Below are 12334 nucleotides of genomic sequence, written 5' to 3' on the forward strand. Positions count from 1 at the left end.
GTCTGCACCTGACTCTCCAGGAACCCAGACATGATCTATATGGATAAACCTTCCTGCAAAGAGGTTCATTTCCTACACAGACATTGAGGGCATATAAATACTCACAAAGGACCTCACAAAAGCAAGGCATGCCTCTGTTGCATACAGTGTCATGACCTGCCACCTCAAATTCCTGAAATTACAAGATAAACTGAAGACTGCTGCATTGCTGACAGTGGCAATAGCTATTGACCCTGTCAATGTCTACAGTATTAGGAAAACCCCAATGTTTTTTTAGGCTTCTGAAACCAACATATTCTTCATTTATCAATGTTATTTAAGTCTATTTATGCTGCGGCATAGAACCTCATCCAAGTTAAATAGGCTCCATTCAACAAAAGGCTGTAAAATCTCACCATGGTGCAAAGCAATGTACGTGCCTTTGCGCACAATGCAGCAATTCCTTCACGGCAGAGGCTTCACCAACCTCCTCTCATGCCTGTTCAAGTCCCTAGACCACCCCTGAAGGCCACTTGTCCTTCAGAGTTTTCCCACATTCTCTGTGAGTCATCAAAGGAACCTATCTCATCCAGACAGACTGACTGTCATGAGGCCTCAAGGTTGAAGGTAGACCTAGAAAACACAGTTCTGCACTGGAGCTTATATTATAAAAGCATTTTATTGAACACATTCTGGAGGTAGTCAGAGCCAGGTTGGGGTGGGTGCTGGGGTGCAAATTCTGTTCTGATGATGCAGAGACCAAAAAGCTTTTGATTCCTGTATCATAGAGGGCCATGGGGACCAAAAGACCAACTTGAAGCAGAAGATGGAACTGTGATGTGGGAGGTAAGAAACTAGGAATTGGGTCCTCCCAGGAGCCAACGAATATGGCTCTGCAGTGGGCTTGCTTTAGGCTACTCTCCAGAGAAAGAGAAAACTTGGCTTGGGAGACTGTCTGCAAGAGGGGACTCCAAGGGCTCCTGGGGCCCCAAGGGAACAATGCTGTGCAGCTCTTCTTAGCTCTTGAAGGTCCTCCGGGAGGAAGAGGTGGTGGAGACAAACTTGACGGTGGAACCGCTGCCCCCAGCACTACCAAAGCCTGCACCTATCCCTCGGCCGCTGCTTGAGCTAAAGCCAGAGCCCCCTACACTAAGCCCACCGCCTAGGCCAACACCGCCGCTGCTGCTGGAGTAGTAGCTGCTGCCGCCACCTCCACCAAGACCACTGCCAAGGCCAGTTCCACTGACATAGCTACTTCCACTGCCAAAGCCACTTCCACCGCCATAGCCAGCAGACATGCTGTTTGTGACAACCGCTGTGGGGAGAGAAGAAGAGAAGTGACTAGTTGTCAGGTGGATCATCCATGGCCAATTTATTTGATCCTGTTGGGGGTGTGTCACACCTGGTCTCTTTTACAGTTATAGAAGGGGCCCAAAAGAGCTATGTCATTCACTGAAGGTCCCTTACAAAAGGCCGGCAAATATAAGAGGCAAGGAATAGTACTGGATACACATGTGGAACAGGTTCCAACAGGTATGTGATACATAGTCCACCCTTTAAGGGATAAGACATGAGGTGAGCTACTTTTCTTCGTGTCCAAATCTGTGCACATCCCCTCCACTAAGGGGATGATTCTCACTAAGTGCATTAAGTAATAATATACTGGGATGCAGCAAGTCTGGAATCTAAAAACAACAGGATCCTGAGTTGGCACCAAATATCCCCTAGTACTCTCTTTTCTTTTCTTTTTTTTTTTTTTTTTTTTTTTTTCTCTTTTTTGCGGAACCGGGAATTGAACTCAGGCCCCTGAGCTTGCCAGGCAAGTGCTTATTCCACTGAGCCATCTCCCCGGCCCCCCCTAGTACTCTCATTGTGAATGTCTGCTCAGAGTTACTTACAGATGTTGACTGGTCCAACTCCTTCTCCACTTAGTCTGAAATAGAAAAAAAATGAAATAAGAAATGTTTTGAACTTCCTAAAAGATGGCATTAGTCTATGTGGCTAATTCCATTAGATGAGATGAGATGAGATGAGATGAGATGAGATGAGATGAGGTGAGGTGAGGTGAGGTGAGGTGAGGTGAGGTGAGGTGAGGTGAGGTGAGGTGAGGTGAGGTGAGGTGATTAGATCTCATCCAAAAGTCAGGGGTCTGTATACCTGGAAAACAACTTCAGCTAGAACAGAGAATACTCTGGAGGGACTTTCCAATGAAGAGGTCCTGGTTTAGAGATAGGTAGTTAAAGGAGCATAATTCACATTCTCCTCCAACCAATTTGGAGAAAGTATAAGTAAGAGGGAAATATGAATATGTATAAAGCAATTTTTGTTTCTAGGAACTTACATTCTGTGACAGAATTTGGCCTGCACAGAAATTTCTCAGACAGAAAGTAAGCAAATGGCAGTTTCAAAAGATTCAAGAAAAGAAAGCAGTGATTTGAGAATCCAAGATAGGTGAATCCACTGGAAGAATCATGAGAACCTTCCTAAAAGAAGGGGCACTTGAAGAACTGGGAAGACAAAGTAAATGTAGGTGTGGTGTGGATATTGAGGTCTAGAAAAGAATACAAGAGAATGAAGAAAGGGGACAAAGTTCAGCGCTCGCTTGTTGAGTTGCTTATCTGTTTGGAGGAAAAACAACACCTGAAAACGCTGATGGTGGGGAATAAACCAGCAAAGTGAAGTGAGAGGCCTGCCACGTGCCCACATGGCAGACAGAAATCAACCCAGGTAGGTACTTATCATGCACAAGATGGCACTGTGTTTTATCCCATGAGTGGAACGGCTCCACGTTATCAAAGGAGAGGCCATGCTGGGCCCACAGTTCCTCTCACCTGCACTCCTCGCCCTCCAGCAGCTTGCGGTAAGTGGCGATCTCCACGTCCAGGGCCAGCTTGGTGTTCATGAGCTCCTGGTACTCGCGCAGCAGCCGGGCCATGTCCTGCTTGGCCTTCTGCAGGGCATCCTCCAGCTCTGCCAGCTTGTTCCTGGCATCCTTGATGGCCAGCTCACCACGCTGCTCAGCATCAGCGATGGCGGACTGCAGGTTGGCACACTACAGAAGAAAAGGAAGAAAGAGTGGGATACTGTAGTAGCTGAACTGGACCTGTCATGTTGCTTTCTGAGGTTCTGGCAGGCAGACTAAACTCTCTGGACTCCAGGGAGAACCCAATGTATCTGTATCTATGCTGGTCATGGAAAATGGTGATGGAAAAATCACAGCACTGGTGATTATTCCAGATCTCTCTCTCTCTCTCTCTCTCTCTCTCTCTCTCTCTCTCTCTCTCAAACACACAAAAGTAAAGCAAGCTAGGTCTGCTGTTCAGAGCTCAGGATCCTTCCTCTCCATCCTCTTTCAACCTCATCCTACCTGCTTCTTTTTTTCTTGGCTGGCTCAGCCCAACCTAAGGGAGGGGCCAGCGTAGCATGTGGTGCCAGGCATTGAACCATGGACCCCTGCAGCTGCCTAAGCTTGCCTAAGCAGGCACTTTAGACCACTGAACTATCTTGCAAGCTCCTACCTGCTTCTTGACATTATCAATCTCAGCTCTCAGCCTCTGGATCATGCGGTTCATCTCGGAGATCTCATGCTTGGTATTGCGGAGGTCATCGCCATGTCGGCCAGCTGTCTGCTGCAGCTCCTCATACTGATGACACCACAAAAGAGAAGAGCCCATTTATATGAGAGTGAGGAACACTTTCCCCAAGTTCACAGGCAAGAGCTACTGAGAGGTAGCAAACAGCATAGTTACTTGGGGACTGTGACTGATTCAACCTTTTTCAAGGTGGTACCAGTCTTCAATAATTTCCTTATTAGTGGCTTTTCTTTCTATGAGACACTGATGTGAAATTCTTGTTTAGACTCTAGTTTTTAAGGAAAATGTATATATGCTTAATCCTATAATTAGACATAGGTTCCACCCCTCAGGAAGGGCACATTTCCAGAGCACCCACCTTGGTCTGGTACCAGGACTCAGCTTCAGTCCGGCTGCGGTTGGCAATGTCCTCATACTGGGCCTTGACCTCAGCAATGATGCTGTCTAGATCCAGGCTGCGGTTGTTGTCCATGGACAGCACTACAGAGGTGTCAGAGACGTGTGTCTGCATCTGGGACAGCTCCTGCAGGGAGACTTGAAGTCAGTCATCTGATTTTGTGTTATTTAGTGTCAGTCCCATCTGAGTCTTCCATCTATTGTGGAATGTTGACTCAAGAAAAAAAAGAAAGAATAACTACCCAAATGAAAACTAGAGGTAAGCTTCTCACCGCATCAAAGAACATCTTGGTGAAGTTGATCTCATCCATCAGTGCATCCACCTTGGCCTCTAGCTCCACCTTGTTCATGTAGGCAGCGTCTACATCCTGGAGAAACATGGACGGTTGGTACCAAACAAGCATCCTAAAAGGACTCCACCCTCCGGATGGCATAGCCCCAGGTTACAGTTTCCCTCCACCCACACATACCTTCTTCAGCATCACGAACTCATTCTCAGCGGTGGTGCGCTTATTGATTTCATCTTCATACCTAGTCGCCAGGACATGTTGAGACATGTTGATCAGAGAATGAAGACAGGCGAGGGATCTTTACTGACCAAGTTCATGTAGGCCTACTCTTATATTGGGAAGGGTTGCTTGCATCTCATAAGTATGGTTGGGAGAGACACAGTAATGTGAGCCCTGGGCAAGGTCCTCTCCCATTATGCTGCCTTGTCTGTAACTACCTGCCACATACTCATTTTATTCTCACCACAATTCAGGTGCTTTAAGATGTTTTTATTGTAAAGCTGAGCTGCTTCTTCCTAGCTTCATCTCTAGCCAGTTTCTCTAACACTTTTGTCAGCTTTAAAGTCTTTTTAGAAAAAGAAAACTGAAAGCTGGCAATCCACTAGCTAGTTCACATCACTGAAAAATTTCCTTGAACCACCAAACTAGGTTACATCATCAGTTCCTGTTTTGAGGGAAAGCCAGCAAAAATTCATACAGTGTATGTTAAGTGCACTGGGGAGGGAAACCCCAGAGAGCAAGGATTGCATGATGGCCTGTTTTGTTGAGATGGTGCCAATCATGCAGGCTTGGCTGTGAGCTAAGTGCCTTACAGAGGAGCTATGTGCTAGAACTTTCCAAACATAGAGCTAGATTTTTTTAAGTACTATAGATGTCCAAAGAAGGTATGCTTCTAGCCCATGGAGGAGCCATAGGTGAAAGTTTGGTTGCAAAATTTATCTGGTATAAAGAAGATACCAGTTTTCCTGTCTCCACCTGTCCCTCAACTCACTTATTCTTGAAGTCCTCTACCAGGTCCTGCATGTTCCTCAGCTCTGAGTCCAGGCGGCCTCTCTCTCCAAGGATGGAGTCCAGCTGCCTCCTGAGGTTATTGATGTACTGCTCAAACAATGGATCCAGGCTCTGCTTAACTGTCCTGGTGCCCTGCTCCTGGAGCAGGGTCCACTTGGTGTCCAGGACCTTGTTCTGCTGTTCCAGAAACCGCACCTGGACAAGAGCACATTATAAAAACAGAAAAGTGAGGGCTTCATGTTCCAATAACCAGTCACCATTGTGCCTTCCATTTCGTGCTGCACCCTACCCCAAAAACATAAACTTTCCTGTGTGCAGTGCTCTTCTCAGCCCGAATGGGAGGCCCAGAGGGAGGCACTCAACTTCAGTCTCCTTGGGGAGACAGGATCCTCATCCAGGCCACAGCCAGACCAGGAATGGCCACCTGGAGCATAGCCCAGGGTAGTAGGGACTGCGAATGATCTCCAGCTGCCCCCTGCCAAACACATCTGCCTTGCCCAGGCAATCCTCCCTGTTACACTGTGCGTGGAGCTCCCCTGTCTGTCCACCCAGAACCAAGGAGCCCTTACAAGGCAACCTCTGAATGGGAAGAACTAAGACTCTGCCTTCCAAACTGCAGATCTGAGTGAGAAAGAAAGCGCTACCGCTGTATCCAGAAGCAAAAGGAAATGACTACAATCATAAAAGTGTTCCGCACAGCCTGAAAAGCCTTCTCTCTTCCCCCTGGCTTCAGCTTTACTCCAGACTCCTAGTGGTTTTTTACAAAAGATCGCAGCTCACCTTGTCAATGAAGGAGGCGAACTTGTTGTTGAGGGTCTTGATCTGCTCCCGCTCTTCAGTCCTCACACGCTGGATGGTGGGGTCGATTTGCAGGTTCAGGGGAGTGAGAAGACTCTGGTTGACGGTGACCTCTTGGATGCCGCCAGGGGGGCACACAGGGAAGCCAGCGCCCCCATAGCCACCACCAAAGCCAGCTCCTCCACCGAGCCCAAAACCGCCACCAGCTCCACCGCCAAAACCAAATCCACCGCCGGCTCCACCTCCAAAGCCGAAGCCGCTTCCAGAACCAGCACCATATCTGTTCCTGAAGCCGCCGCCACTAGCACTGATAGAAATCCTCTTGGAGCCCCCCAAATTGTAAAGGCTTCGGCTGCCATAGCCACCCGCTCCACCAGCAACCCCAAGGCTGACCCTGCCACCACCACCACCCCCGGACCGAGACACGCTGCTGAAACTGGTGCGAGAGACAGACGGGGTGATAGCAGAGGCTGTGCTGAAAGAGCGGCTGCCCCCGCTGCGGAAGGACACGCTGGACTGGCGAGACATGGCGGCTTGTTCCTGATGGAGCAAGAGTACGGGGCACTGGTGGGCTGAAAGGTGCTGGAGAGAACAGCACTCAGCAGGACACGGTGGGTGGCTCTGCTACCCTGGAATGGCAATCCCCCTTTTATCCCCTCAGAAGTGGGCTGGGCGGGAGAGCTGTCGAGCTGTGTGAATGATTAAGTGGGCTGGGCATGCCTGGGGGGCAGCTGTGAGCTCACCGTCACACCTGCAGTGTTCGGATGCAAACGCTTTCTGGCAGGCTCTGCTCAGTTAGAAATAACCTTGCCTCACAGCACTGAACCCTTGGCAGGACTTCGGTGACAATGCCAGTGTCTGGGGGGCTGTGAGCAGCCTCTGAAGATGCCAGAAAATAAGGGAGCATTTGCCCATGGCCACTGTCCTGGGGATTCTTTTAGGACCAGGGACAGTGTCCACCATCAGCGTGGGACCCACTGCCCTGCCAGTTTAGGTGACACTGTCTCCCAGTGGAAGACAAAGCAAGTCCCTACTAGCCACGACCTTCTCTTCTTACATTTTGCTAGGCAGGAGATTGCCATGGAGACTTCAGCTCTTGGAAAGTTAATCTGTGGTCTTACATCTTTAGTATGAGCCAGGGGAGAAATGGAGGCTGTCCCTTCACACACCGGTTCTTTCTTAGAGGAGGTACTTTACCCCTGAGTCTATTGGACAGATTGGCCTGCAAAGTTGAGGCCAGAAAGTCTCTCCGGATTGCCACACTCCAGAAACACAATGTGGGATCCCTCTGCCACCTGCAGAGCACTTTACCTTCATCACGGCCAAGTCTGTCCTTCCACAACTCTTCCTAACTCAGTGTTCTGTGTGCCATTGACCTTTCTCTTGTTCCTTGACCTGGACAGGACTCTGCAGGGGCTCAATAGCCCCAGGAAGTCATGCAATTCCTTACATGCAGTCAGTCTTCGGGGGGGCTGTTCTGCTGGCTCCCCCAGCCCCCAGGTGTGTTCCAGCCAGCTCTCAGTTATTCCACCAGGGAAGGAGTGAGTCATTGTATCTGTTGATACAGGCTGAAGGCCGCCACAAACACATACCTGCGGGAGCTTCTAATCTCATCAAGAACATGTTGAGAATCTGCCGGCCTGTTACAACGGCAAACCTTTCTGTTCTGAACAGCGGGAACTGCTGTGCTTTCTCTGAGCTCCAGCCCAAGGCCTCCTTCAAAGCCAAGGGAATAGAAAAGGGAATTCTAAGTCTGCGGATCATCCTGCCAGAGAGACCAGCCAAAATGGGTTTAGGGGGATCTGGCTGCTTCCATAGCAACCTGCCAATTGCTTAGAAGAACTCCTAGCTAGATCCCCCTGGCCGAGGTAGTTTTGATTGTGGCACCATAAGGAAAAAAGGAACTACGGTTAGGTTTATCAAGTGCCAATCCTAAACCACACCTTCTCCTTCTTGCTTCAGACTTGAGTGAGGATCACCTCTTTGCTTCCCTCAGAGATAAAACCTGGACCCTCAAGCAGGGTAGGACTGAGAATACTACAAGCTGCGCTCTACTCAGGCTGAAGTGGGAGGTAGGGGTGCACTAGGACAGGTTCAAAGCCCTGAAGCCCATGTTCTCAAAAGCAAAGGAGTCAGGACCCAGCCCAGGCCCAGAAGGCTCTGGACAGGGCAAGTGGTTGGCCATAAGGAAGCCAAGGCTGTGGGAAAGTGACCCGGTGCTGGGGATCAACTGACATGATGGTTGCTCAGCAGAGCGCCCATGATGAGAAAGCCACTGATAGATAATCCCAGCAGCAGACATGGCCAGAGCTGACCTTTGACCTTACAGGTTTTGGGAACGAAGCTTGGCTCACATCCCTGCCTGGAGAGTTTCTGAGACCCTGAAAGATGAATTTTACTGAATTCACCAATTTTACATTTGCTGCCTTCTGGAGAAGAGGTGTGAGTGTCCTGAGACATACTGGGGATCTCAGCTCTGACAGGACAGGTTCAAACCAGAAGCAACTGCCTGAGGTCCCCAAGCAGGAGCCTTCCTTCTTTCCTGAAAGGGCACTCTCGGGATATGTCCTGCTACACTCAGACAGGTCCTGGGTCTAGCTGCCACTGCCCTTGGGAAGACCCAACCCCTCCTGAGACACTGGGACATTCTCTTCTCCCCATTTGTTTTTCTCACAGCAACACTATGAAGAAGGGCATGGTAGGACAGGAATGCATTCTGTCCAGTCTGAGGATCACTACCATGTGCCAAGCTCAGATCCAGGTGCCAGGGACAGGGGAGTGGGGGTGGCAAGTAACTGCAGCTGGAGTATTATGTGCCTTACTCAGAAAGAAGCAGCACTCTGTCCCTTGGACTTTGTGGAAATCTCCCCAGCAGCCAGGGCAGCTCCTCCCACTGCATCAAATCTGGGTAGGTGTCAGGAATGGAGCCCTGTGGGAAGCTGGGCACCAACTCCTCCATGGCAGGAGGACCCACCCTAATCCAAAGTCCACTGTGGCAGGCAGAGAGAGATGAACTGAACCCCCAAGCTCTGCTTCTGGGCACCCCAGAGGGAGTCCCCAAGACTTGCTCGAACATACTGTTAACCTTGTCCAGGCACTGTTTTTCTTTCAGCAAGCAAGTGTAGGCTGAGGGTTCTCTCTAATGGCCACCCTGCTGATCTCCTATCAGAGAAGGACACAAGACTGCTTCTCTGACTCCCCCACCCTCAGAAGAGTACAGGGGATGGAGACTGTGCACAGGGTAGCATTTCAAGACAGCAGGCCTGGAAGAATATCAGCCATGGGCTAGAGGTAGGTACTCCTGTACCACTAAACCAGGTCCTTCTCCTCAACCTGTGGGTCTTTGGCAAGAGATGCACTTAATATAAGATGATAAATAAGACAGCTTCAGTGGAACATGGTTTTGCACACGTCCTCCAGGCTCATCCCAATGGTGTCGTCCCAGGGTTAGAAGACTGTGCATCACCCAAACACTCAGCACAGCTTTGCTCACTGGGGCTGCTCCACAGACCTCTTCTGAATGTCACTGACAGATAGGGGTTAACACCCTCTCCATTGCCTGGTCTTCATGTGAGCGCTCCCCATCTGCCTGCTGGGTCCCATCTGCTCTGTGTCCAGGCCTATGTCTAGAAAGAAAGTCCTTTCTTCCCTTCAAATTGGACATACCATTCCTCTCCCTGCCATCCCAGCAGGACTGGTAGCCCCCAAATCCTTCCACAGTCCTCAAGCCTCACCCCAGGAGAGAAAGAAAGCAGCAGTGTCTTCATCTTTGCAGCGTTTCTATCCCATGCATGTTCAGCACAAAACATGGGTAGCCATACTTGAGGCATGAGTCAACTTATTCATTGGGCTATGGTTGGCAGTTCCATCAGGAGCCTGCAGCCAGATTCAAGGAATGGGGAAGGGCAGAGGGAGGGATGTGCCAGCCCCAGACAACTCTTCACAAAACCCTACCCTCAGGGAGGAACTGAGGAAAGCATTTTTTCTGTCTCCACCCAAAGCCGTGGGAATCCTGCCCGCACCCCAACTCTGTGGCCCAGCTTTGATCTCAGCTGGATCCTCAGGATCTCAGAGGCTTGGAGATGGGGGTACTGGTCCCTCTATGAACCTGGGGAGTTGGAGATAGTCTTCACTAAGACTGTCTTCTGATACTGAACCCCACCCAGCCTGTTGAGGACTCTCCTACCCGTCCAAACAGGTTGGAAAAATAAAGTTGTCCAGAAGTAAAGCATCTACCTACCTTGGCTTGGGTGGGCTTGGAAAGCACCCCCCAGCTGCCATTGTTGGGGCCATAATGCAAGAGGACCTGACCCCTTGGAACTGAGTTTCCCCTGCAAGTACTTCATGCACACTGTGGGCCACAGCACAGTGGCATTGGGCCATGACTTGGTCCTAATCCAGGCCTTGAAATGTTGTGAAACCTTAGACACATTGCTTAGGCTTTCACTGCAGTTTTCCCCACGACCCACAGACACAAAAGGAGCATGGCCTGGACTCACCAAAGGGGACACAAAACTGAGGTTTTAATACTAAGCTGGCTGGGAGTGAGCAGGAAGGGTGGGGCAAAAATGCAGAAGGCTGTGGGGATCAGCCTGGGCCAGAGCCCACAGATTTAGCAGGCAATTGGCACTGGTGGGGCAAGAGCAGTGAAGAGCTCTCAGCTTCCCTCCAACACGCCCCTACAGGTCTGGGGAATGTTCTTCCTGCATTTGAAGCATGTTTTGCCAATAACTTACCAAGTCTTTGAAAAATCCCCCTTTGTTGATTGAAACTATGGACTGAAAATCAACAAATAGTCAGAGGAACTAAAAAAGGAACATACCTGTAGAGCAAAATCTCTGTGCTTTCCTTCTTATAAAGGGTGATTTTGATTTTTAGACAAACACAGAGGAATTACTGTGTGCCAGGCGCCGCCTTGCACACATCTATCTATAACTGTGATCTTGCAAAGAAGGGCTTTTACCCACTTCTTGGTATTTCTCTGATACACATGTAGGCAAGAACACTCAGAGTGTGGGGGTTACAGCCTTTCCTCCCACTGGATATGCACACACACTACCTAAAAGAACCAGATTGTGTTCTTTCAAGACCAGAGGCATGGAAGCAGCCCTTTTCATATTCTTACCCACTCAGCACGGCCCTTGTCTCCTTGCTCCTTTCTACACCTTCCACAGAAGCCACACTAAGAATGGGAAGACAGAGGCAGGACTGAAGCTGCTGCTCCTCAAGGTTTCTGTTTGATTCAGCACTTCCTCATTCTGAGAAGGCAGGCATGGGAGACAGTCTTGCTTCTCTCTGGCTTCCGTTTCTACTTTGGATGAGCTCCAGTCACATGGGATTGTGTGCATACAGACAGTAACATTATACAGCGAAGAAAAGTAGATAATGTGTTGAGGCTGGAAATGGTACTTTTCCTGGGTCTGTCCTTGGGAAGCACACTTAGAGTTTGAGCAGTCTTCAAAGTAAATAGATACCTTGCCGGCCCAGCCCCATACTCTATGACCACTCAGCTCCCATGCCCACGCCCAGCATATCCCACCATCACCTACCGCTGACCTTGGTCACTGTCCTTTTGGACCAATCATCACCCTTAAGGATTAGTGAAAACAAATTAAGGCTTTTCCTAAAAGCAACACAATGTCTAAAGCAAGAAGAAAGGAGAACATGCACAAGCACTTGCAGCAATCACGGAATTGTGTCTTCAACGCATGTGTTTTTGAGCAGTTGTGGGGTACTGTGCATTGCACATTTCTAGACCCTGGTTGTGTGTCTCTGAATCATTCCTCACATCTGCCCTTAGGTGCTAGAGAAGAACAGGGCTGTCTCCTGTCCAGATCTCCTTGCTAGGCTTGGGAAGGCAACTCATATGCCACTTGGCTCATGTGATGGTTAATCTGTTAACTTGACTAGAGATGCCTAAGGTCACTTAGGGTTATGTCTGGGTGTGTGTTTCAGAGGAGATCAGCAGGTGTTTGGTAAAGTGAGTGGGGAGGACTCACTCTGAATGTGAATTTTCAGGTACCATCTCTGATAGGCTAGGGGCTGAGATGGAATCAAAAAGGGGAAGAAGGAAAAAGTTCAAATTCTACACGCACTTGGCCTTTCTTGACTGAGTTCACTCTTTTCTGTTGTCACTTACAGATGTCATATTCTGGATTCTTCAACTTTTGGAGGTACACTTGGACCAGTGACTCTCCATTAGACCTTTCATTCTTTTTTCTTTCTTTCTTTCTTTCTTTCTTTCTTTCTTTCTTTCTTTCTTTCTTT

The 12334-nt window shown here is 49.2% G+C and overlaps 1 protein-coding gene across 1 annotated transcript; it reads right to left on the bottom strand.

The window, feature by feature from the left end:
* Nucleotides 1–639: 639 nt before the first annotated feature.
* Nucleotides 640–6945, bottom strand: Krt5 (keratin 5). The gene is made up of 9 exons (XM_004637855.2): nt 6050–6945; nt 5250–5464; nt 4439–4499; nt 4241–4336; nt 3931–4095; nt 3498–3623; nt 2811–3031; nt 1878–1912; nt 640–1294 (listed from the first exon to the last, which is right to left on the bottom strand). The coding sequence occupies exons 1-9, from the start codon at nt 6593–6595 to the stop codon at nt 996–998; spliced, it is 1764 nt and encodes a 587-aa protein (XP_004637912.1). The 5' UTR covers nt 6596–6945; the 3' UTR covers nt 640–995.
* Nucleotides 6946–12334: the final 5389 nt, after the last annotated feature.

This window comes from Octodon degus, unplaced genomic scaffold (genome assembly GCF_000260255.1).
Source record: "Octodon degus isolate 3935 unplaced genomic scaffold, OctDeg1.0 scaffold00093, whole genome shotgun sequence".
Lineage (NCBI taxonomy): Eukaryota > Metazoa > Chordata > Mammalia > Rodentia > Octodontidae > Octodon > Octodon degus.